The sequence below is a fragment of the Stegodyphus dumicola genome, chromosome X1 (genome assembly GCF_044657685.1).
Source record: "Stegodyphus dumicola isolate Sdum_Otavi_A_Nest chromosome X1, ASM4465768v1".
Lineage (NCBI taxonomy): Eukaryota > Metazoa > Arthropoda > Arachnida > Araneae > Eresidae > Stegodyphus > Stegodyphus dumicola.
This window is the reverse complement of record NC_140780.1, coordinates 121579384-121607162: the sequence shown is the minus strand read 5'-3', so window position 1 is coordinate 121607162 and position 27779 is coordinate 121579384. Positions and strand designations below refer to the sequence as shown.

Below are 27779 nucleotides of genomic sequence, written 5' to 3'. Positions count from 1 at the left end.
AATGTTTTACCTACATATACTTTATGTTAAGCAAATTATTTTTTATATACAATGTAAAATGAGAGTTCATATCTGATTCTGCATTTTGGAATTTTTGATGGAGGTATGCAGAAGCTTTTTCTTGCTTTATACAATTTAATGATGTTAAATTTTATACTAGTTCTTAATAATAAGCCATTTCTTTAGATCAACTTATCACTTTCAAAAACTTTTTCACCCAGAAACTGAAACAGTTTAAACTTAGTCACCTTTAAAAAAAACTATTCATTTGATGAATATACATCATTAATAGCTCCCAAATCTGTGAGGCATGAGGGGGAGAAAAAGGCAATACTGATAATTGTAAATTCAGTAAGTTACAGCCAAGCATTCACAGACTATCAACCTCAACATCTGTGGTGGAATTTATAATACACTGCTCGACATTGAAAATGCAACACCAAGGTGCCATCTTGTGGCAGAAATTATAGTTTTTAAAATGTTCCAGGACACTGGCACAAATACGCGAACAGTTGGGGCTGAACGGGAAAATGCTCTGGCACGCCTGCGTGTCGGCCGGGAAGTGAGTGTGTTCGTTGCTGGCACATAGACGTGACAGTCGGCACAAAGGGGTTAAAAACTGGAAGATATGAATATTTATGAAAAGGAAAAGTATACTGGTTTTACTTGGAAGAGTGGGAGCTATGCAGTACTGTCTTTTGAATATTTAGTAGTAAGATGATTGACACGATTTCCCATTATTCCTTATGGTTTTACATGCAAATATGAAAAACATTTGCTAGTATATATTAGGAAGCTATTAAAACAAATATATTAAAACAATATTTGTTCAAATTTGCTGTCAAAGCTTTTATTATGCTTGCCTTCCTTTATGATATGCCACACACATTCCTTTGTAAGAATACTACAGTAAAAAACTTATTTGGTAAGCAAAATACGAAATCATACCAAGATGAAAAAATCAACCAATGAGGAACTTTTAACAGAACATCACATCCACTTTTAGAGAAGAATTTATGTAACAATGATTGTAAATTTTAAACAAATAATTTTCTTACTTTGCTGTAGATTTGGAACTAATTTGTACACAATATCTTGCATAGTCCGATCATAGCTAGAAAAATAGAACAGCTATTAAAAATAAGCAAATATATATCTTGCATTATAATTAAATAAAACAGTTCTTATATATATATATGAGATGAAATGGTCATGCAGAACAAAACGTGATACAGCTCTCTCACAGTATTCAGGTTTTTATGTTTCAGACAATTACCACTTAAGATGTTAGTCTGGAATATAAAAATATGAATAATCTAAAATGCATTATAAATTTTCAATATGATCGGTATATCCACTTTCAATAAATAGCAAAAAATTTTCAGAAATAGTAAAGGATCGTCTTTAATTTTAATTCATAATTTAAAAATATAATAGGTTTCTTTATCCAATTTTAGCATCTTCATGGGAAGGTTTAATTTCCTTCTACTAAATTATATATAAATTTTTCTTTGGCAGTTTTAAATTGAATTTCTGTTCCTTGGAGATGGTATATGGAAAGTTTTCTTATCGTAAATTATTATGAATTATTGGTTTATATATGTATATACAGGGTGTTTATAATTAATAGAATCCTATTTCAGAACTGACTACAAGCGAAACCAGTGACCAAAAAAATTGTGAAATTTTGCAGTGGACTTAATGAAGGGATGAGCATTTGTTTTAATGAAAGAAAATTAGTTACAAATCGCGTCACCAGAGGAAATTATATTAATAAATTGCACATTTAGGCACACATTTACAATAATTTTACAAATTTTATTGTAAAAAATGTTCCACATGAGGGCCATCATTTCCAGCTACCATCTGAAATCGCAAGATGGCATGACTAAAGTGTGCGCTGGGAAACATTTAGCAGGTGGTGTGAAATGCTGGCTTTAACACCATGTAATGTCCTTGGATTGTCACGACTTACCAGATGTTTCAAATGTCCCCAAATCCAAAAATCACAAAAAAATACTTTTCAGGATTGGGAAGGTTACACATTACAAAAGTGCCAGCTAATGACACATTCTGTAAAATACCGTTTAATATTTGTAACACACCGTGCAATATGTGGAAGAGCTCCAACTTGCATAAAGATTGTGCGTGCAATGTAATGACATGCTTGCAGAGATAGAACAATTTCGTTTTCTAACGACGATGCATGTAGCTGCCTGGTGATCAAACATGCCACTGGACCTATGGAACTTAACCCCTCAAAAAAAGTATGGGCTGAGAATAAATGACACAAAATCCACACCATATTCTCACTTTTGGTGAATGCAATGGAACCTCTAAGACAGGGTGCAGATTTTTCTGATTTCCAAATTGGCAGCTGTGAATATTCACTGCATCGTCCAAATGAAAATGCACTTCGTACGTACAGAGGATATTCCAGACATTCTGAATTGACCTCAAAGCGAGCAATAAACTGAAGTGAGAACCGAAGTTGAGTGTCAAAATCACATGGAAGCAATTGCTGTACTAATGAAAGTTTGCAACCAATGAGGATATTCCGCAATAACATCAAATGATATTCTGCAAGATCTCATGGATAGTTCAGTGTGGTCTATACAGAACCTCTGTTACATGACAGACACTGGTGCTAGGCTGAAAGTTTGAAGCTGTGCCCTCTACAACCTGAAGCACAACCTCCTGTACTGCTTCTGCAGAAAAAGGTTTTCTTTCTCTTTCAGGACAAACAGAAAGCAATCCTGTTTCTTCAAATTTCGTTATCAATTTCCAAAGGTTTTTAACATGAACTGGACCTCTTAGAATCCCCTTCAAAATTGAAATTTCCGTAAAGCAACTACTGCATAGTTACCGTTTTGGTAGAACAAATTTACTAACAAAGCACAATCAAATAAACTTAATCATCATTGTGAACAACATGTACACTGAAAACAGTCTCCACGAACGTTTCTGGGTTTTATAACAGCTGCTGCATGATTTTGACAGATTTGAATTTTTACTACAGGTTTTCAAAGTAAAACGTCCTCTGGTGATGCTATTTGTAACTAACTACTTCCCCCCTCCCCTCTGAAAGAAATTCTCAGCTCTTTATTAAGTCCACCACAAAATTTCACAATTTTCTGATCACTGGTTTTGCTTGTAGGCAGCTTTGAAATAGGGTTCTCTAATTATAGATGCCCTGTTTGTGTATATATATGCACACATGTTATAATAGAATTTTATATGTATATAGTTCTATTATATTTTCCACAGTCATAAATGTATATTAATAAATAATAAATAACATGTGTATATATATATATATACACACACACGTCATAATAGAACTTTATATGTATATAGTTCTATTATATTTTCCACAGTCATAAATGTGTATTAATATATAATAAATAACATACATAAAAATGAATTACATTAACAATTTCAAATACAAATTCCGTCGTATAGTTCTATTATAATTTCTAAAGCCATAAATGTATATTAAAAGAATATTATATAAATAACACACATGAACATAAATTACATTCACAATTTCAGATAAAAATGTTGTCAATGAAATAAAGAAGAGAATGATAGGATTAATTTGCACTTGCATTACACATAGGACATTCATTTTTACAAGAATGTGATTTATTAAACCCATTTACAAAACACACTTGCAAAATGTCAATAGATATGGTCTTAAGTTTTATTATATATCTAATATAACATTTTTTCAGTAAGAATAAAAGTTTGGTTTATTTTATTACGGCAAAACACATGAGGGATATCTGCCTTAGGGGAGGAATGCCTTTGTGGAGGATTTCCTAAGAGCAACTGGCTCATATTCATGCTACATATAGGGAAGAACATGCAAATCCCCATATAGCCAGCAGATTCATCAGAATTTAAAGGTACCAGTGTTCAACGATTTCATCGCTGGTGGGCCCTGAGTAAGAATCGGAACTCAAACATATCTGTGAAATGAAATTTATTCCATTAAAAAGTATAATCTTGATGGCATCCATATATATATATATATATATATATATATATATATATATATATATTTTTTAAATAAACAGAAATCACAAATTTTTTTACGGTAGGAAGAGTAATCTTGCACACTGAGATCATTCTGACCCTTAATAAATTACTAGTGAATACATACTACGAATTAATACTTTCAATTAATATATTTCAGTCTGTTTTCTGTAAATTAAGTTTATATCTTAACAATGGCAATAGATAAATCAGAAAAATAAAAATTCACTTTATTAAAGAAACTTTTATACACTTTTGGAATTGGATCTGGCTTTAAGCTATTGTTCACAGTTTTGAGCACTGTGATTATAACATGTTGCTTTCTTCAGGAATAATTAATTCAAAATGCAAGGTGTCGCAGATATAGTGCAAAAATATTATGTGGCTTATTCAAGAGGTTAAAAGATATAAATTGCTGATGGAATGATTTTGATGCACATTTAAAAAAATATGCAATTATAAAATCTCAAAATGTCACTACTAGTTGGCTAATGAAAGGAAACTCATAGTTCATTCTTAATGCTTCTATTCTTAATGTCTATTCATTGCTACATTTGACACTTACTAATTTCACCTAATGTGAAATCAACCGTGCACATTCAGTTAGCTTCGATAAAATTCAGACAATGCTAGACATCTTTGAAATTGTCAGACAGTCCAAAATCTAACAAAACAATCAATAATTTCAATGTCAATAATCCAAGCACCTGAGATACATATATGGGACATTGCAGGCCCACTACTTAACCATATTATCCCCTCATTTGCCTTATTAAAAGTGATATCACAGTACTTTGAAGTGACATATCACCCGAATAAAGGGCTGGATATGAAATTACGCAACATTTTATTTCTTCTAACCTGCAAAATACACCACATAAATGGCAGGTTGGATAAAACAAACTGTTGCATTTGTTCTCTAGGACAAGCTGTATATCAACACTCATAAATAATGAAGCAATTCCTGTGCTTTTAAAATTCTCAGGAACAGTTTTTTCACCCTATTCATGAGCAAAAGCTTCATTATATCATGTAATATCTGGTTGTAACAAAACTTTTCCGTCAAAAAATGTTCTTAATAAAGTTAGAAAAAAGCAGTATCTTTCATGCGGGTAGTAATCACCATCCAAATCTATGATTTTCTGCCAACATTTTGGTTGTTTTTCAAAGCCGGCCCAGAAACTTGGTGGCCATGAGTCCAAAAACAGATCAACCTCATTTCGGACATCCTGTGCAAAATGCAAGATAGCACCAACAAGATGTAGCTGCAGGTGTGAAAAAAGGTAGAAGTCTGAAGGAGCGATATCAGGGCTATGTGGCAGGTGTGAGAAAAGATACCATTCAAGTCTGAACAGCATGCAGCCAGTGAATGCAGACACATATGGTCTTGCATTATCTTGATGGAACATTACCTTTTTGCACCAGAAGTCAGTTTGACGTTTTCCTTCAATAGCAGTGCAGACTAGCATCTCACTGTACACCTTACTGTCAAGGGTTTTACTTTTTTCCATATGCTTTTCATTGATAATACCATGGCAGTCCCACCAGATACAAAGCATGATCTTTTTGTTAGTCAAATTGCGCTTTGCTATGCTGTCGACTGGCTCCCCAGAAACAGACGAACCTCCTTTATGGCCTGTGCTGTAGAAGTAAATCTACTTAATCACAAGTGACAATCTGATCCAGAATTTTGTCCTTGCATTGATATTCGAGCAGATTAGTGCAGGCCCTATTAACCATTCTGCTCATACTACTTGAACATGATTGCCATATAACAGACATGGAGGCATAACAAACATAAGGAGACAGAATTTATTCTTTAAAAATAGATGTTAAAACATATTTCTGATAGTAATCCAAATTAATTTTGACATTTTTTCCCACTTTCCTTATTTTAAGTTTTCCATTATAAGAGAATCCAGTAATAACCGTAAGACCTTTAGAAAAGCTTTCCTTGTTTTCTCTGAATCAACATATTAAGTCTTTTTGTCCTCTATGTCAGTAGCAAATTGCTTTTTCTATTGCAATCAGATAAGTATATCTAAGCCACATCAACTGTAATTATATATTTCCATTTTTTACCTGTCAAATAATTTTCGTACAGCAATCTGCACAGTCTTATGTCGAGAAACATGTTTCAGCGTTAGGCGATGTACATCATGTTCTTTTTAGTCCAAAGGGGCTTTATCCCTGAAGGACTATTGTTTCCGATTTGCGATTTTGCGTTGAATCACTATAAACGGCGAATCACTTTTCAAACTGTTGCCACCAAATGTTAGAGTTTTGCATTATACTTGATGAAATTAAATAATGAAAAATCTGCATAAATGTATGTATATTTCTCGCATTGTGATAAAATAATGGTACATACAGCCATTGAATTTTGAATGACGTAATCCTCCTACGAATATGGGCATGTAGAAGACCAAATTTGAAATTTGTTTTATTATCGATTTCATATTTTGCAAAACTTGATGAATTTTTGACTAACAAACTCAACAATTTAAGAGCGAGCAATGGCAACACTCTACGGGTTGGGGGGGGGAACTTTTTACCTCTAGCGCGCGGAACTGTATATCGCAAATTCTAGAGATATGCTCATCTTAAAATTATTTTGCGACATTGCTATTGAACTGAATTTTATGGTTTAAGTGCAAAGAACATGATATTTAATAAATAAAGGTAACACACAAAACATTAAAAAAACACCCCTTTGAACGTAATTTAAAATCTGAAACCTTTAGATTTTTTTAAAAACTTTATATATATATTTATTTTGTTTTGATTAGCTTGCAAGGTATATTTTAATTTTGCGACCATTTCCTCTCAACTATTGTTTCCACTTGCAACTCCCTACCAGAATGAGTTTCTAGAATCACATTGAATGCAAATGAGTTAGAAGAAGTACTTAAGGAAAGTTCAACCAACCTCGATAGAGAGTGCTAGGAGTCCTTAGTAGCAGGTGTTTGCCTTCTGGCTAAGTCACGCTTGAAGCTGTTATGCTTGGCCATATTATACACGTCTATTGATATTCGCTGGCTAGTTTAATTTAAGTGCCAACTAAGTTAGATAACTGTGTCTAGCTTCAGCTGTCTCGTTTAGTTATAGTTTAGTTTCTTACTACTTATTCCGAGTTAAAGCGCAAGTAAAGGCTTCTTGTGAGCACGAGAAGAAGCCGACTGTTATTCTTATTTGAGCGAATAAAAGTGTACTTTAACCCTTTTCAAGTCTATATCTTAGTTGTTTTGAACTCAGCCGTAAGTTGCTACATAGTTCACTAGGTTCCTCGACGTCCATCTTAGACAAAGGCGAAGGAACCCTACATGCTTTAAATCAGATTTTATAATTTTGTTCACAGTTCCTACAGAGATATTTAAAGATTTTGCAATAGCTCTTTGGGGGGCTGAATTTTCCTTTAAAGCCCGAGATTTAATAAGAGCTGTACGTACGTATCTTTGTTGGGTATGCATTTTTTCCCCTTTTCCCAATCAGATGTAAACTTTGATGTTTCTTCCCTTTGATATTAATTATGTCAATTATTTTACATGTAGAAATATTAAAACCATGCTTTTTACATCTTTTTTTAATAATTGAAGAACAGTATTCCTTTTTGAACAGCACAAAAATATAGCCTTTGAACCACTGTTTATCTTTCAGTGACATTTTAATGAATATTTTTAATGCCGCACATGATAATTAAACCTTATTCGATTTGTTGCCAGTCACATTTATATTTTAAAATTAATATTTAAATTCATGGAGAAATTCAAAATCTTTACAAAAATGTGTGAACACCCTCTGTATTTTTAAAGTGTGAGCTTTTATTTTCTAATGTATCCTCTGCTTACAGATTCCATTTGAGATTTATTTTCTATACACAGGTTGGTAACCCAATGGAAAGTTAACCATTAGGCTGACAATTTATTTTAAACGTTCTTCTAAGTTATTTTACTCGGAATTCAAGATGAGATGGTAAGTCATTTGACTGCCTTGATGGTGGATCTATACACTTATTTGGCAAGAGCTTAGGAGCTAAACTATAGTGCAGACATCTGCCATGTTACAAAAGGCCTCCACATCGAAAATCTGTGCATGACCATAGAAATACGAAGAGTTATGGGTTCATGTTATATCTGCATCTGCGAAATAAATTCATTATAGTAGTGACAGACATGTTTTCTTTCCGTAACATTAGTTTCTGATTTGCCACATATTTGATTAACAGCTCAAAATTAAAACAACTAGGTTGAAAAGTTTGGCTGGTATATAGATGGAATACTTGCTCAATGAAGCATTTATATAACCCTGCATGAACTACTAGATTTATTAGCCATAGGTTATGTTTGTCCAGGATTACTGTAATGATTCAAGAGGTGGTTTCGAGGTTTCAATGATGTGCATGGACTTCGTTATCTATGTCCAAAATTATCAGGACAATTCAGGAGATAGTGTCAAGAATTTTCAATGATGTGAATGAATTTCATTACCAAAGTCAAAAATTATCGAGACGATTCGAGAATTTTCAGTCATGCATAGTGTACTGATTACTAAAAAATTCTGGCAGATTCCGTTGAATGCCAGGCAGAAATACTGTACCAGTCACAGCTGTCATGAGAGATACTGATTATTCAAACAGAACTGCAGTTGCAATCCTATTCATTTTTTGGTGAATTCGCCTATAACTGGGCATTGATAAAAGTAGTTATTTTAAAGTTTTGTGGAAAAAAATATTTAAGAATCTTTTAGGTTACGATCCAAAGATTCGAATGATCTCAGTATGTTGTCCTTATGCTAATTGTGTGGAGAAACAAAATTACTTTTTAAGCAAAAGCCTAAAGAAGTTAACAGCTTATTTTTAAATAAGTATTCTTCCTCGAATAACAGTTTTTACGCAGTGCACATTCATGTGTATAATTTAATTTATCCTTTCTAAAAGGCTGTTCATGAGTCAAAAAAAAAAAAAAAAAAAAAAAAAAAACACTCAATTTTCTTTTAAATAATTATTGGTAATTTACTCAAATAACTTAAATGTAATTGTAGACCAATAAATATGCTTTCGATTCATTTTACTTCTACTAACAACAATAATGATAAATAACAACAATGATGATAATAATGATAAATAGCAACAATAATGATAAATGGAGAGGCATAAAGGAAATCAGAAGAAAATATTTGGTTTCTCTACCTGAAGAAAAAACAGTTGCCCACTTAGTGCCAGTTAAAAATTTTTGTTTTCTTGGGACTGAACTTTTCTAAACACTAAACAGTAGATATAAGATGCATTTATTCATATTTATATGTAATCACTTAGTCACGTATTCATTAAGGGGTTACATAGGTTCAAAAAATCGATTTTTTTTTGGCTTATTAAAATCTACATCTCTCGAATATTGTCCGAAAATTTCAAGTTGATCCGAGTAATAGTTTCAGAGATACAGCCTTTTGAAGTGGCGCGCTCAAGGCTACCTGGGCTCTGCTTGCCGCAGGTATAAAAGAGCAGCTGCTCGCCTATTGTTCATTTGTCCTTTATGGCTACTTTTCTCTTTTTCTAAGGGCAACTAGTTGAAATACTTCATTTGGTGATCACATGGTGAACCACAAGGTTTATTTTGAAGTTATAAGTGTCCAAAGTAAATTATATTTAAAAATGCCCAAAGTTTCAATATCTCAATTAGTGGACAGTGCTTGTAGAAAAGATCGACCCAAGAAACGGAGACAGTCGTTCAATCCTAAAAATCACGAGCGGCATGATGATTCTTTCATGAGCACATCAGCAAAAAAATTGAAAGGTGAAAATAAAGAGCACGTGCCAGAGACAGGAAGCCGAGGACATTGCAGCTGCAGCAGGTTCATTACTTTATGGCCCAGGAATCGACGATTCAATGTAAGTCAAAAAAAAAAAAAAATTTTTTTTTTTCCGGTTTTATGGTCACTCAAAACTTTAAACGCATTTTTCTCAAAACTATGTTTTTAAATTCGGTTGTCAAGATTTCTCAAAGACTACTCCACCGATCTCGATGAAATTTTAAACAGATCTTTGAGATACAATTTACAAGGACTTGGACGAAGGATTTTTTTTTTTTTTTAAATTACAACTTTTTTTTTCCAAAATGCCACGAAATTTTTATCGAATTTTGCATTTTTATGTAAAAACCGCTGTCAAACATTTAATTTTCATTTTTTTCCGCCTTCGTCCAATTTCTAGTTTGAAGCCTTAACTAAAACATGGATTTTTTTTTTTTCACTTCAGATGATCCTGCTAGGAGTTCTGCTGTCAATGCGAATGCACCTTTTTTCCGAGGGCTCGCCGGGAATGACGTCACAATGGTGGAGTTTTTAATATATTTTTTCAAAAATTTCAGAAATTGTTTATTAAATATGCATAGACTCCAACCTTCAGCAAACCTTGTCAGTAGTCAACGCGCGAACGACATTTTTACAACTTTGAAAATGTGCGCGTAGCGTATGTTGTAATTAACCATTCATTAATTTTAAATTAATAATTAATTGTAATCAATTTTATTACATTTAAAATCCATATACATATAAAACTGAATAATTAAAAATATACCTTGTAAATTATATGCACATTTAATTAGAAATTTTCTTTTAACTCCTCAAGCATTCACTAATAAAAAGTACTTCAAATCACTACTAATCATAGAAAAAATCAGAAGCTATAAATCATATCTTTATTCTGGATATGATTTCTACAGGGAAATAAAATTTAAATAACCAAGAATGATACATATAAGTATTAAACAAAATACGCATAATTTATGAATGCAAAGATTTATATGTAGCATGCTTAGCAAGCTTAAGTTCTGATTTTGAGAATGTTTTTTTATAACACAGTTCTTCATTTGCCTCCATATTTATTTTTTCAATCAAAACTGCTTCAAGAGTTTTAAGACCTAAATTTGGTCGAAATTCCGTCTGATTTTTTTTAACAATAGAAAAAATTCTTTCGCAAGCTGCATTTGAATGAGGTATTAATAAGACAGCAAGCATTACAGAAGGCAATATTTTGTATTTAATACACCCATTCATATTTTTTAATTTGGCAATTTCTCCCCATGCTATATATCAATACGCAAATCTACAATTTCTTTCAAATCATCTACTTGATACATGGAAAATTCAATTTCTACTTGATTAAGACATTTTTCATCAATAATGGATGAAAAAGTATTCATCAAGTAAAGAACAGATGAAAATGAGACTTCAGTTCTCAAGTTGATGTCAGCAACTTCAGCATGTTTTAGAAATGGATCACTCAGTGGAAATTTATCAATTATATATGAACATGCAGTTACAAAAAAAGCTCGCACAGAATTGAAAAATGATTTCACTTCACTTTCATTCAACTTGGCATTTTTTAAATATAGTCTTGTTTCCGCACCAATCACTAAATTTTCATTTTCTTTTTGTTTACTATACTTCTGAAATGGAATAGACGTTAGAGTAACATCTTCATTTTCTTTAGAAATTACTGATGATTCTCAAGTTGATGTCAGCAACTTCAGCATGTTTTAGAAATGGATCACTCAGTGGAAATTTATCAATTATATATGAACATGCAGTTACAAAAAAAGCTTGCACAGAATTGAAAAATGATTTCACTTCACTTTCATTCAACTTGGCATTTTTTAAATATAGTCTTGTTTCCGCACCAATCACTAAATTTTCATTTTCTTTTTGTTTACTATACTTCTGAAATGGAATAGACGTTAGAGTAACATCTTCATTTTCTTTAGAAATTACTGATGGTTTTACGAATCTAACAAATAAATTCATTAAAAGTTCAAAAAGTTCTCTTCTCAATTTATGTATATAAGGAGCTTGTTGTTGCAAATTAATATTTACTGTTATAAACAAAGGCAAAGTATTTTTCAAAAATAACAAGTACAATTTGGTGGTCGGTGACTGTAAAATTTTTTTAATGTTTTGCAATCTCTTTCCTTCATTCTCACTGTTATCTGGTTTATCTCCAAAAAAAATTATCACAGCATCCCACTGTTCCAAAATCCTTGTTATAGATTCTAAAAGAGACAACCATCTCGTACTGCAATATTTCAAAATTTTATGAGATTTTGCATTCTGTCCCAAAATTTGTTGAGCAACTTTGAAGCTATGCTTCCGTTTCGAACTTTTCTCCAAGTAAAAATATATATCTATTATCAACATTTCAATTTCTGAGCCAATTAATTTTTCAGTAGCTTTTTTTTGCAGCTATATGCAAGAGGTGGCACGGACAACCTCGGGTGATTATACTTGGTTGATGCATTTTGATAAATGATGCTACACCTTTAAACTTTCCAATCATATTACTAGCATTATCTGAAGAAAATGATAAGCAATTTTTCCATTCTAAACCTTTGTTTTTAAAGTTTTCATTTATACAATTAAAAATACCTTCTCCTGTATTATTCGTGCATTCTAAAATAGAAATCAATGAAGTAATTATCACTCCCTTTTCTTTACTGTAGTATGTTATAACCAATGGGTACAGTTTGTTATCATTGTTATCATTACTTCCATCAGTACTTAGAGAAAATGATGTACTGCACACTGATTTTATAATATCAGCAACAGTATTTTCTGCAAGCGTTTTCACAATAGCAGCAGTTTTGGTATGACCGCAGCTAAATTTTTTGGTATTGCAGAATCCGGAAACATTGCTTTGAAAAGCTCTTTGGAATGATCCGAAACAGAAAGCGGTAGATTATGTTCAATTAAAAAACGAACAAAATAGCATTCGGCTTTTATAGGATCTGTTTCATCATCTTTCATTAAGAAATTTGTTATTTCTTTAGATTTTACGGTGCCAAGTTCTATATGCTTTTGAGAAAACACATGCCGTTTACAGTCATCTTTTCCGCCATGAGCAACTGAGAAGTCTTTGTTGCATACACTGCAGTGTGCGTGATTCACAGAAATTTCGGACGCTTTAATGCATGGAAATTCTGAAGAATATGAATCTTTAAACTTCTGCTTTGATAATTTTGGCTTCTTCGTTCGAGGCAGCATTATGATTAAAAATCTTTCACCTGATTCACAGTTCACAAGACACACGCTAAGCTCTCGCCGTAAACTACACAATGCAGCTGAATGCAGCCTAAACACGCATCAGCGAGGAACCTGGGAGACAGACAATTGGGTGGAACTATTGATAAGTCGTTAACGGTTGGAATTACTGATCTACAATTGGCTAATTCTTCAAAACTAGGAACGCACTCAACACGTGATATATGATAACACGAGTATTCAGCCAATCATCGGATGAATTAGTTGGTTCCGTTTTGCGTACTGGTTCTCCTGCTCTTGTTTCTGTAAAATCCGTAGTTTTTTCCATACTTTTTGTAGCTCATAGTTTTTCATGAATTTCCGTAGAAACTACGGAGAATCCGTAGTAGTTGGAGTCTATGAATATGTACCTTTAAGATAATAAAAAATTGAATAAAATATTTCATTTATTATATGAAAAAAATCCTTGAAAATACGCCACTTTTACTCAGATGAAACCCATGTAACCCCTTAATTTACTTATAAAATTCCTTTATATTCAAATCCTGTCTCACTATTTTTTAAATGGATAAATTTGGACCTGCAGCTCTCGATCGTTCATAAAAGCTATCATGTGGCTCCCATAGTCTTGAAGTTTGACTGTCCCTGCCATATAATGTTAAGGGAAGATTAAATATACTTCCCCAATTCTTGATATTAATGATATAAAAAAATTATGGTGTACTTTGAAAACGTTAGGATGAATAAATAAGACGGAGTAAGCTTGAACATCTAACTGCACAAAATAAATTTATACAATGAAGAAAATTTTTCAAAATATTACTTAATTATTAATTTGATCCAGCAATTGTAAAGCCTGTGCACCAATATTCTTTATTGACATAAAATGTTATTTCATATCCTGTAAAACATTCAAAATCATCACAGTCTTGTTTAATTTTGCCACACTATGTGCTTTTATGGCACAGATATAAAAAAATTTACTGTATGTAAACAAATACCGTATGAACTTACAGTAAAAGACTATAATGCTTAAGGTCATAGCTTCATTCATAAAGACACATTATTAAAAGATCAAAATCACACGAAAAAATAAGAATTACTGAAGATAAATTACCACATATGCACCTAAAGGTAAATTCATCTACAATGATATTTCTTACGAAACACGCAACGGAATTATTCACAATAATCAAAATTTAATGGAAGGCTAGAGAGATTTTTAAAACATTATAATAAACTATAATTTGTAGTACAGTAAAAAAGCTGGACTATTTGGAAAGCTCAGGAAATACTGAATTCCAGATAACTGAGTGTATAAAAATTGCAATTCGTGGTAGAAAAGCCAAATGAATGGAAGAAAAAGCCAAAGTAAAACATCATATTCGATTATGAAATTCCATCAACCATGAAAATTAGCAGTGATCATGGCAAACTTGCACCATTACTTCAACAGAAGTTTGAAGGAACAGATTACTCTTTATTTAATCGATGAACATACATAAAAAACTTAAATTGCTTGTTAAAATTTCTGCATGTTGCACAGCCACCGTTTATCCATTTTCACATTAAGTCGCACTTTTCCTGACACTAGAACCCTGTAAATTTGAAATATTCTAGCACATGCTGTTCAACTAGGTCATGCTGTTTGAAATATTCTGAACACAACTCCTGAATTTTTTTACAAAAATTAGGCTGACTTCATCAGGAGAATGAAGTTTACATAAAGCCCAAATATTACATCAGTCATATCCATTATTGGCATTAAATCACACTGTTTGGCAAGATTTTCTTTGATTCAAATTGTAGTACTATTCATACTTTATAACTGAGTTACAAATCAATTATTTGCTTAATGTTAAATTAATAAAAGTTTTTAAAATTTGAAAATATTCTGGTTACTTGAATGTCAGGTAGTCAGGCTTTATTTTAATGAATACATTAAAAAAACACTGTAAAAATATAATGTAAATAGTTTACAGATTTCTGAAACTTCTAAACCAAAAAATATTAAAAAATTGAATTTAAAAAATATTTAAACTTTTTACTGGAAAGACATAAATGGACATGACACAGAACAGTACCAAGACCTTTCAATACATAAAAAAAATAAAATAAAAAAGCTCATAGTGTAGCTATAAATTTAAATATTTTAATAAAATTACATCATATTGCAAGATGATAAAAGACTGCAAATGAGGCAAAAGATTACAAAAGATATTTCTGATTATTAACACTCATGATGAATATTACCTGATATACTGCAAAGGGTGACTTTGATGAATAACAATTTCACATGTAGGACAACTGTTGTTATCTTCAAGATGTTTTACCAGGCAACTTTTGCAAACTGTAAGTAAACAATTAAATGCAATAAATAAGATAAATGTCGTTTCTCAATTCTCTATGCATACTCTCTATTTTCATCAGTGAAGATTGCAAAGGAGTCTGCTGTACCCTACAGAAAATTAATTATCCAGACATACCATGAGAGACAAATTTGAGCAATTTCAAACATGTTAATCTGGAGGGAACCAAACACACACAGAAAGCCTGGAAACATTTGTGAAAAGCATCATTACAAGGGTGGTGGAATTATGGTACAGGTGAGCATTGTTCTGTACGGTTGCACTGACTAACATACTTTTACCAATGCAGCTATTGCGGCAGCAGCGCCAAACAGGAGATACAAACTCAAAAACTCTAGAGAAAACTGCTAATTGGCAAAAAACAGTAAACCTGTATGGAAACCTTACAGGCTGACGGTGAGAGAGTTTTTCTCCGACAGTCTGTGTTACTATTGTGCTTCACTGGGATAAGTAAACTTTGATACCGGCATTTGTGTTGAGTTCCTGGTCTGTCTTAAAGACAGAGCACATAGTGGGATATTATAATGTATCCCACTATGTTACATTCCCTTATTAAATTTCATTATTAATTGCAAATGTATATCTCAATTAAGATTGCTTTTTTAGTTAATGTTATCAATATGTAGGCATGTGTTACTCACACATACCTCACTATGAATGATGAAATACACTGGTTTCCAAAGATAAGGGAAAATCACAAAAATGGCGATAACTCATTCAAATATAAACCAATCTGTATGAAATTTGAATTTGTTGTCAAATAAGAATTGTCAAGTAAAACTTCAGTATACAAATTACTGGTGCTGCAATGGAAATACATCATCTGCAAGGAGCATAAAACTCCATGTTTCACAGCAAGCCTGCAAATTTTGCTGTGATACTGAGATAAGACATCTGGGATAGCCAATTTGTAACAATGACCTCCAGGCATCACTTGCCCAAAGAACTGCAATGGAGAGCTACTAGCAGACTAGAGGCAGGACAAAGTCAGACAGAAGTAGCCAGATGGCTAAATGCGAGTTCTTCTGTGGTTCGCATACTTTGGCAACAATTTCGAACCACAGATTCGGTATCCAGGAGGTTCAGCCAAGGACAGCCAACTGATATGATGAGAGCTAATGACTGATATTTGTTGTTATGTGCACGAAGGAATGACCTCAACGCCAACTCAACTCAGATCCTCCCTTACTGCAGCCACTAGAAGGTTGGTGTCAATGCGAACCATATGTAGAAAGCTTCATGAAAAAAGTCTGTACGTGACGCCACAGCCATTTACATGCCTTTCACATCATAGAAGGGAACAGGCACGTCAACAGGTCCACTGGATGGCTGATCAATGGTGGGCTGCTCTCTTTACAGATGAGTGCACATTTAGCCTCCAAAGTGATAGTATCTGTTATTTGACTAGGAAGAATTCGGAACCCAATATCATCCATCAAACATCCACTAAAGAGATGCATACAGAAAGAGCAGTGTCTATGTCTGGGGTGATATCTCAATGGGTGGACGCTAAAACCTGCATATCTTTCTGCATAGAACTATGAATGCTCAGGCCTATAGAGGTGACATCCTTGATGCTTATGTGCGCCCTTATGCTGGGGCAATTGGTGATGAATTCCTGCTAGAGGACAACAATGCTAGAACATACAGGGCTTGCAATGTGGATGATTATCCTAAGTACAAAACAATTCAGTGTAAAGAACGTCCAGCTTGATCACTGAACCTGAATACTATCAAGCATGTTTGAGATACTCTAGGAAGACGTATAAGTGCTCTCAATCCTCCTATTTAGACCCCTGCCACGCTTGCAACTGCTTCGCAAGAGCAATGGCTCTCACTTTCTACAGAACTGGACTGCATAATTGATAGCATCACTGTACGTGTCATATTGCTTCTAGGTCTAACATACTCCAAACTGAAGGAAATTTTCCTATACCAAACCAACACATCCAATTGTTTCCTTTTATACACATGCTAATCTTTACAACACCATAATTGTCTGGTAATTTCTTTTCATGTTATTTTATACCTACTACGTGTTGTATAGTATGGGTCAGTTTCATTAAATTCCACATGCGACTTTTTGAGTAAAAATCATTTTTGTGGTTTTTCCTTTATAAATGATAATTAGTGTACACTGAAAGATCAGGTTCTTGATTTTCGTTATCATGGTGTTTAAGGATGCAATTAGTACTAACTTCCTCCTAACAGATGATGATGTTCATCTCCATCGCACTGCCCTAGTGACTAAATGTCTTGAGATCAAAGAAATCCAGTGCATGGATTGGTCTGCATAAGCTCCAGATTAATATTTATTAGAATGTGTGACATGCACTAGGATTCTGACTTGTATCACTGGCAGCCTCCACCTAGTACTATCCAGAAGCTTCAAAGTACTATTCATCATGATTATACATACATACATACATATATATATATATATATATTTGCAGAATTTCTGAATAATCCAATACACAGGATGGAAAATCTCTGTAAAGCTTGCATTTCTAATAGGGATGACCACACTCTTTTGCAGAAATAAGCAATTCTGCATTCTGAAGTCAAAATAAAGATCTGGTGGAAATTCTATATTTTAAGCTGCAATATTCAAGTTAATAAGTTTTCATAGTTCCTTTTATTTTTCCTGCCAGTATTTATTAACCCTCCAACCATCAAAACCATATATTTTACATTTAACAAATTTTGCCTTAACATTTTCAAAGGATGCATATGTGTGTGCATTTTCAAATATTCACTAATCATAACATTTTGTGAGAAAATGTTTCCATGTACTTTGAGGGATTTAAATTAAGAAAATATGTCTTTTCTTATGAAGGTTACAGAAGCTATAAGGAGGGTTAATATGTAAGTGCATTTTAAATTGAAGTTTAGAAATTTTATTCATGCATAACAAAATTTCCCCAGAAATAAAATCAAATGTTATAAAGCAGTTCAACAGCAAATATATATCATAAAAATTCTATTAACATGAAGAACAACAATTAAAAGTCAAAGCAAACTGAACAATACAGTAACTACAGTATGCAAAAAATATTCCAGCAAATTAACATTAAAGAAATGTTAATATCAATACTCACAGGTATGCAGGCATTCAATTACAGTTGTTGCATCAATCAAGTATCCTTTGCAAATTTTGCATGTTATGTGTGGATTGAGAGTTTTAAGGCGTATCCGCCTTTCCATCTGAAAAGTTTAATATATTTTAATGCTCTCTTCAGAAATAAGTACACCACTGTGTTAAATGAGAAACACTACATAAATATTTTTAAAAATAACTAGAATGAATAGGACATTATTGATAAAGATATTGGCATCTGTTCTATAGGAAGAAAATTATCTTATAAAAATGCAAGAAAATGTTAGGAATGATTTGATATATTTTGCTAACAGTGTTTCCCTAACATGGGGGGGGGGCAATTCGAAAATGGACTCGTCCAGAGTTTAAGGGACGTTCAAATTTCCAAATTTTCTTTAAAAAGTCGAATTTTTTAAAAATTTCCTTTTTTATTCCCCAAAATAAAGAATAATGTAAGTGATGTATACTTAAAAAAGTCTTTAAATTCCGCATTTCATATATTTTATAAAGAATTTTTGCTGTAGACATGGACTTTCAAATGCTTAGATATTTCTTTTTTAAAACCTATCATTCAGTTTCCTTTTTTGAATATTAAAAATTATGTATATGCTAGGGAAGCGTAAGAATTATAGAGAGGATTAGGTGGGCCATAGCACAATGAAGGATGGGAAGCACTGGTTTAACCTGTTGGGAGAGATGTTAATTCAGAATAAAGATCCTTATTTATTGACCATATTTGTATTTAAAGCATTTGCAAAGATAATATGAATATCTTTAAACAAAATGGTATCAAAAGTACTTTCAGTGAGTTAGTTTACTAATCACAATATATATATTATATTTAATTAAAGGACAATATGAATATCTATGAGATGTAGTAGGAAAAATAATGAAAACTATGTACGTAAATAGTTTAATTGCAAAAAATCTTTCAACAAAACCAGATCAGCAACCATAATCTTCAGAGGTAACTTACACACCAATAAAATTACAGTTTAAAATATTCCAATAACTTATGGAAGAGAAACACACCAATATCAAATACAAATTTATGTAAAAATGAACCTCGAATTCACTTCAGTTTTATAAATGATCTCTTACCACCTTAACCCTTTCACCGTCCTCTCCTGTCTGCGAAAATTTCTCTCCAACGGCCATCTGTTTTTCACAGTGGTGTAATGTTGTTTTCTATGTACATCATAACTTTCTATACATAACTTTCGTAGTGGATGAATGTCAATGAATATTAAGTAAAATTATAAGGAAATAAAGCATAATGGAAAAATAATATCTCTGCTTATTTCTAACAGCAGGATAATTTGATAACATCTTATCCAGGCGGTCCACTCCTTCCATTTTGTTGTTGTAATCTTTTACAATTATTATTATTATTATTATTTTTACAGTTCTTTTCCGTGTTCCAACATCAATCATTGAGTTATTATGGACTGTACTCATGAAACATATATCCTTCTTGTCTTTCCAATTCTCAACCTCATTTTTCCTCTTTTTTCTGCTGAGTAGACGAAGCCATCTCTCACTGTCTTGTATCTTATGTAAAATGGTGTGAATATTCATAAAACCCAGGGTAAACTCAATTAGACACAGAATGCCTGATTAGTGCTTCCCTTTAGGAGGCATTAGAACAAACAAAAATAAAAACTCAAACAAGTAACCATTTAGAAAGCGTTTTTAAACGTTTAAAATATAGAAGAATGCTTCTAGCGCGTTACGGCCGCTCTGCGGAAGTTTCACTTGAACACGCTAGATGCGTTACGGACGACGAAGAGGTTAAAGAGCAAAAACACTCTGACAAATAAGCCAAAAATATAGAATTTAAATAGAGAGGCAAAATAAAATAAATAAATACAAGGAAAGATTATTTAAAATTGGATTGGAATCCATATCATTAAAAAAAGTTGCAGATTTTGGCAATTATAGAAGACATTAAGGAAACCTAAATTACCAAAATAAGGCTTCTGGGTAATTTTACCACAACTAAAGTTTAAAAATGATTATGATAACATTTAGCTATGGACATTTAACTCACATTCGATGTGAAGAATATTTAGGTCATTGATAATTCTGGCTTCGTCCTTGTCTACTGCAGAGTAGAAATTATCTTTAATACATTTAACTGACATAAAAGTCACATGCAATAAAGTACTGCATTGCATTACATCATTATTCAAGAAATTTAACTATATGCTTATACTAATACCACCAATCTTGAAATTAATTAAGAAAGAAAAATTATGCTATGAAAACAGACACATAAGGAAAATGCAGTACTTCCATTAAGGTTAAGAAAGTGGGAAGTAATACACAATATCCTAGATGTTAATAATAAGAATTTACAGAATTAAAAAAGATATATTAGTGACTCTCAAAAAATAAGTGCACCAACAAAAATAGTAAACCATTAATAAAATATATTGCTGGCCATTAAAACTGGTATACCAGGAAGGAAAGCAAATATAAGAATTTTATTTCCAGTACATATCAGAGAAAGACATGATTTAAATTTGCAGATGTACAAAGTGTGCAGAATTCAGTTAACAGAACTGCCACCTCTGGCAGCAACGATGGTTGTCTTTAATCTGGGCATTGAGTCAATGAAGCTTGGATGATAGATATAGATACTTCATTCTATGTGGCTTAAAATCTATATTCTTATAAATCAAAGTGGTGACATACCAGTCCCTTAGCAAACCATAACCAGATATTCCCAATAGGTCAAAGATCTAGAAAACGTGCTAACTGGGCACATGGAATAGCACACACAGCACCACAACTTCGTCTATGGATTTACATGTTTTGGTCCATCGCAGTAGTATTCTAGCACAATATCCAATATCCACCACAGAGCATACTATGCCTTGCCTCGGGATCCAGCTCAATAAGGAATTCACTACACAATGTGCAGTGTTCTCACCTTTCTCAGTGTTGTCACTCAATCAGGAGAATGAAATTCTCTGACTTTTCCAGGTTTTTCAGGTGTGTTCTAAGAAAATTAAAGTCTATCCGCATAGTGCATGTTGGCTATGCTACAGGTAAATTAATTATGATACAACTTGAAAACACAAAATTTGCCAATTAATATACAACTTGTATATTTACATATATATATAAACTTCCAAGCATTGCTATTATGATTATAACAAGAGTTGTTTTCCTCAATAACTTTCATTTACAAAAGAAAATTAAATATTTACAATACCTTTTATCTAAGTAATAAACAAAATTAGAAATGAAATTCGTTGATTTTTCAATGCAATATATGAACTTTTAAACATTGGTTTTTCTCCAACATTAATTGTGATAAAATTGCAATGAATGATAGCTTTATTGTTTTAAAAAGTATTATAAATTCTGGAATAGAAGTTGTTCACAAAATGACAATGGGGGACCAGTTATATCTATCCTATTAAAAAATACATAACTGCTAAACACTATTACCATACTATTACAACAATTGCTTAGCTCAGAAAGGTCAAAAAAGCTTTTAAAAGCTATAAAAGTCAAAAAGTCAACAAACTTTTGATGAGAAATTTTTAATATAAGCACACATTAAATACAATTTTAACACAAATTAAATAAGCAAGCATAACACAAATTAAATGCAATTTTTTATTAGAATTCAACAGGGGGGGGAGAGAAGATATTTAGTATTAAACAAAACATTAATAGGAAAAAATACTAATGAAAAATCAGCACAAAACTAGATTTCTGGCTTGATGTCTGTAATCCGTAAGTCAACTGAAGAAACATCTCTACTCAATTTTTTTTTTACTCCAAAATTTTAATCTGTGCTTGTGCTTTCCTTTTGTCCAAAAATTTTTTTTAATGTTTACCATCTCACAGCTTTTTATCTTCAAGTGCTTGATGACATGCATCACAAACAGATCTGGCATATCATAATATATTCAGGAAGTTACTGGAAACTTTTCACAGTGCCAGCTGCTCGAATGACACTGACATGATACATAATTTGCCAAGAAAGTGATCACTTCCAACATTGGCATGAAAATCGCTTTTTTGGGGGATCGTCACATGAAATTCCCCAACTTTTCAAAATTCTGACAAAAATATTTAAATTATCTTGACTTGTTTGATCGATTTTCGATTTCCCCAACTTTCTAGTTAGAGTGGTAGCCCTGCTTTCTCCTACTGGATGGCCTCTCCATGTTGCCGGTCTCCATCACACATTATGTGTGTCATTATATACATTTCTAATTATTTTATTTTGAAATACCAACTAATATTTTTATAATGCATAAAAAAATATCAGTCAAAGGCATTATCAAATGTATAGACACCAAGGCTATATTACTTGCCTCGAGATCCAGCTCAGCAAGGAATTCACTACATTTATGTCTATAAACACCAAGGCACTATAAAAAATATCAGTCAAAGGCATTATCAAATGTAAGGCATCTATTTATAGACACCAAGGCATTATAAAAAATATCAGTTAAAGGCATTATCAAATGCAAGATGTCTATTTAGAGACAGCAAGTCTATAAATTGACACTTTACATTGTGTCTATTTATAGACACCAATGCATTTATTATGGTGTCTATTTATAGACACTAAGGTATTATAAAAAATATCAGTCAAAGGCATTATCAAATGTAAGGTGTCTATTTATAGACACCAGTGTATTTATTATGGCGTCTATTTATAGACACCAAGGTATTATAAAAAATATCAGTCAAAGGCATTATCAAATGTAAGGTGTCTATTGATAGACACCAAGTCTATCAAGTCACCAAGTCTTGCTTACATTGTAGACACCAAGGCATTATAAAAATATCAATCAAAGGCATTATCAAATGTATAGGCAAGTAATATAGACACCAAGGCTATGTTACTTGCCTCGGGATCCAGCTCAGAAAGGAATTCACTACACAATATGTAGTATTCTCACCTTTCTCCTACTAGACGGCCTCTTCATGTTGCTGGTCTCCATCATGCATTGTGTGTATCATTATATACAATTCTAATTATTTTATTTTGAAATACCAAATGATATTTTAATGTCTATTCATATTTTGTCATTCATATGCACATTTTTTATTGCTAACCAGTGTACTGGGACAACCAGAACTTGCTAACCAGTAGCAAGCTTCTGCTTCAAGGCAGGGCAGAGCTGCATGTGTAACATCGGTCCTGCATTGCCTTGTTGAAAAAGGGCATCACACAAGTCTCGAAGATATGGCTCAGCCACAGACATTAACATTTCAGAAACGTAATGCCAATTGTTCACATTATAGTGTATACTGGAAGTGGCTGTGATGTGTAACCATTGGCATCCCAGTTACTCGGCCAGTATGACGATGATGAATATCAGCTGGCAATGTTCGTTCTCCTCCACAAGTGACACATCCCTCAAGAAGAAATGCAGAACCAGGATTCATCTGAAAAGATGACACGGTACCACTCCTGTGGTCAATATTATCACACCACCGTACACACACCTGCCTGCTGTAACATCAAGAGAAGCCATGGTAGGCATGCTGATAATCTGTGGTGCTGCAGACATTATTACACTGCTAGTGCAGACATTTGTCATCCTGAACGTGAGCCAAGGTCCAAATTCAATGTACTTGATGTGGCCTTATGATTTCACAAAGTCAAGAGGACAACATGTCTGCTCTACTGTATATTAATGGCTCGGAACCACTGAGATCTTGCATAGTGTTTAGTACAACCCTCCCGAACCAAACTCCATATTCACCTGAGAGTCATGGGATTCTGACCAACACAAGCAACAACATCGCAGAATAATAAACTGCAGTCCTGATAGGCCATGATCTTGCCGTGGTTGAATTCAGACACATGCTTGTAAGGCATACAACCTTCGCACATATAGGTAACATTCAAATGATTTCCAAATGAGATAACCACTGTGCAATCTTTCCATTTATACAAAATGTAGACGACCTTACTCATATTTGTTTCGTGTGCATGCACTGGAATGCTAATTGTTTGCATATCCCAGCATGTAGTGGCTGTCACGCAAATGACATTTGTTGCATGCTGCCTTCATGGTGTACCAATTTAATGGCCATCAGTGTATATTGAAGAAAATCTGCACTCTTTAACCTTTTCACAACGGCGCACCTTTGTTTAAGATGCTCGTGTGGGACGAAGGGAATCGAAGGCAGTCACCGTACAGGACGGAGGCTTTGCATCGCTAAGCCTAATTTTATAAAAAAAATCAGAACAAAAAAAGTTTCACTTCTAGCCTTGTAATTTTTGGTATCATTTTAGATTATTACTTGAGCTCTTATATATATTAAAATTAGCACTTAATAATGTTTTTTTCTTTATTTTACATTAAAATATACTTAAAAAATTGTTTATCTTGTAAAATAAATTTCGGAAGCGTTATTCAAATTATTTCAAAGTTTTAATTGATAAAATCCATCAGCAAAGTTTAAAATTAATTAAACAACACAATAAAGACTATTTACAGTAAGAAGTAACAAAATTTAAAATGAAGACAGTGTGGTAAATCTCGAAGCACGGAGAAGTATCACTTTCTAACTCTCAGAAAAAGTATCACTTTATAACTCTTTAGAAAATGAATCATCACTCTCATCTGCGTTACTAAATGGTTCATTGACCATACGAGGATATTCTTCCTCCGATAAATAGCGCCTTCCCGCCATAATAGACTGGAGGTGAGGCTTTCCGAAATAAAAGACAAGAAACGGAAATATATCTGAAGGCAATGCAAAACGTAACAATACTCCACATACTAACCCTAAAAGACTGTACATAGTAAAGGAAAAAATATAATAAAAAAAGGAATTGGATATAAATCAGACACACGAATGTTTTCATTAGCACACAGTGATTTAAAGAGCTCACCTCTGTTTACGCTTTCTCCTCCCCCCCAACCCTCACAAGAGCTGATGAGTAAAATACCAAAGTCAAGCAGAATATATCAAACTCAAGGTCAGGAACCTAAAACTGTGTTTATTTCAAAAGTAATGGACATAGAATGTCATCTAGTGGTCTTCAGAAAAACGTTCCAGCTTAAAATGCATATACGCATCACCCGTCCTCTGAATGCAATCTCTAGCGATGCGTGGACGGGATCCCCGGCTGTAAGAGACGTTCTTAGGAATGCGTATATGGGATGCCCGTCCTGAAAGGGTTAACCAATAAGAATGAAACAAAAGTTATCAACAAACCCATGTAGAAAAGCAGCCTTCAATTCAGAAAAACCACTGAAATAACTGCTAAAAATCATGTTGCAATAAAGAACTTCTTTTCAATCTCTTGTATATCTAGATGGTTTAAGTATAAGAACCCAAAGTCCAGCTGAAATGACAGAACTGTGATCCCTAGTGGAAACTTGGCTCGACAACAAAAAGTGGAGAATAATACAAGCAGTACATCATTTGCATTCCTGCATATGATAAGAGTTCTTCTACTTGTATGATAACACAAGTGAAAGCTCAAAATTTACTAAACACTTAATGCAGTTTTAACCCTGAGTACACAGCTTTTTGGATCTGCTCATAAAGACCCGTATTTAAACATTTATCATCCAAATTTGTATAATTACGTATTTTATTCTGTTTTCATAAACTTTCATTCTATTAAGATGATATTTACATCATTAAAAAAAGTAAAAAAAAAAATATTTTTAATTACAAATTAATACACACCAAGTGACAAAAACTTTCATGAGCGGATAAAGGCGGTCATGCCACTTGGGCAATTTTATTTATTAGTTCTTTATTAGTTCAAATGAAGGGACAGGAAGAATCACTAACATAAGATTGTAGTTTTGCAGTAAGGCTGATGACGTTCATGATCTTTGCTTATCAGTGTGATTGATACTGCAATAGAACTAGAACAGAAACATGCCAATATAAAACTGAAAACTGGGGTTGGGGGAAAAAACTTTCGGCATAGATTTTTGAATTGAACTCTTGATTTTGAATGCAGTTAAACACAGGTCACACTTCTTTCAAGATTAAGATAAGTGGGGTAATTTTTTTGTGCTTTTATTTTATAGACTTGCCTTTCTGGTAACAGTTAAATAGTTACAAGAGTGATAACTTATCAGTTCAGATAATTCTGTACTTAGCTGTTAGACTGAATACTCAGTTTGACTTTATTTCACACCATAAAAATTACAACCTTTCATTCTTCCCAACAAAATAAGCAGTGTATACTGAAAGAAAATATGTGAGGCTGCGTTGATAGTTATTACCCAGAGACAGAAGTACATTGTACCCATATGCTGATTGACTTAATATAAGAAATATGATTTAAAAGAGCTAATGAAAGACAGTTATGTGTATCACACTGATTGCTAAGCCTTTGACATTTTATCATTAGGCGTCAGCACATGATTGGCACTACAGGTAATGGCATTTAAAAATGAATCAAAATAAGAAAAATTAATAACAATATGCATTATTTTCATATGAAACTATATCACAAACAAATATTTATCTTACAAAGTAGTTACAATGATATTATTATAAACTATACACTTCAGAATGCCATTCATGTTCTTAAATGTTAGTTTCTAACTTTTACTCCATGCCAATACAAGTAGTACTCAAAACGTAATGCTGATTGTACTGGAGAATGAACAATAAGGCATTGCTTTTCCCATAGCAGCACACAACTAGTACCTGAGACCCCACACCATGTGACAGCATGTAATCGGCTCTTTGCCAATAATGACACATCAAATCCACTAGCTTGTAAATATAGTAACAAGAAATTTCTCCTCCGTTTTTTGACAGTGATGTTTCTTATGATACTTTCTTATAAAAGCTGAAGTTAGTCAAGTCAACATAATGCTGAAATACTACGGATTTTGCATGATTAAGATAAACTGAAGCAAGTCAAGTCAAGCTGCAGCTGAAATAATTTGAGAATACAGGACTTATTTCATTCATATTAATTTTTTTCCCCAAGTGTATGTAGAACTGATTTCATGCGGCTGAAATGTTTTTATACATTTTCTTTTCAGGCATACATAGAGTTCATAAACTTTGCTTAAGTCACAGCCGCTAGTCATATATATTTTTTATCAATGGCGGGCTCTCAGCCGACTTCGGCTTGACCACTACTAAGGCCAGAAGTGGTGTCACTTTATTATGGAGGTGCCTAATAGGTGGGCCACCTTTGCTTCCTATGAAGGGGTGGACAGTTACAACCATGCCTTCCTCGAACCCAGGCCTTTTGGTATTGCAGTCGGCTCCCC

At 33.0% G+C, this 27779-nt stretch overlaps 1 protein-coding gene across 2 annotated transcripts in view; it reads right to left on the bottom strand.

Moving 5' to 3' along the window:
• The window catches only part of l(3)73Ah (polycomb group ring finger 3-like lethal (3) 73Ah), an 85293-nt gene that overhangs the window by 38097 nt on the left and 19417 nt on the right, over window positions 1-27779 (bottom strand). For both annotated transcript variants that reach the window (XM_035351069.2, XM_085808592.1), the window contains exons 2-4: window positions 18536-18641; window positions 15322-15418; window positions 1059-1114 (exon numbers count right to left, since the gene is read on the bottom strand). In XM_035351069.2, the coding sequence (XP_035206960.1) occupies window positions 1059-1114; window positions 15322-15418; window positions 18536-18641 (259 nt within the window). The remainder of the gene's footprint in view (window positions 1-1058; window positions 1115-15321; window positions 15419-18535; window positions 18642-27779) is intronic.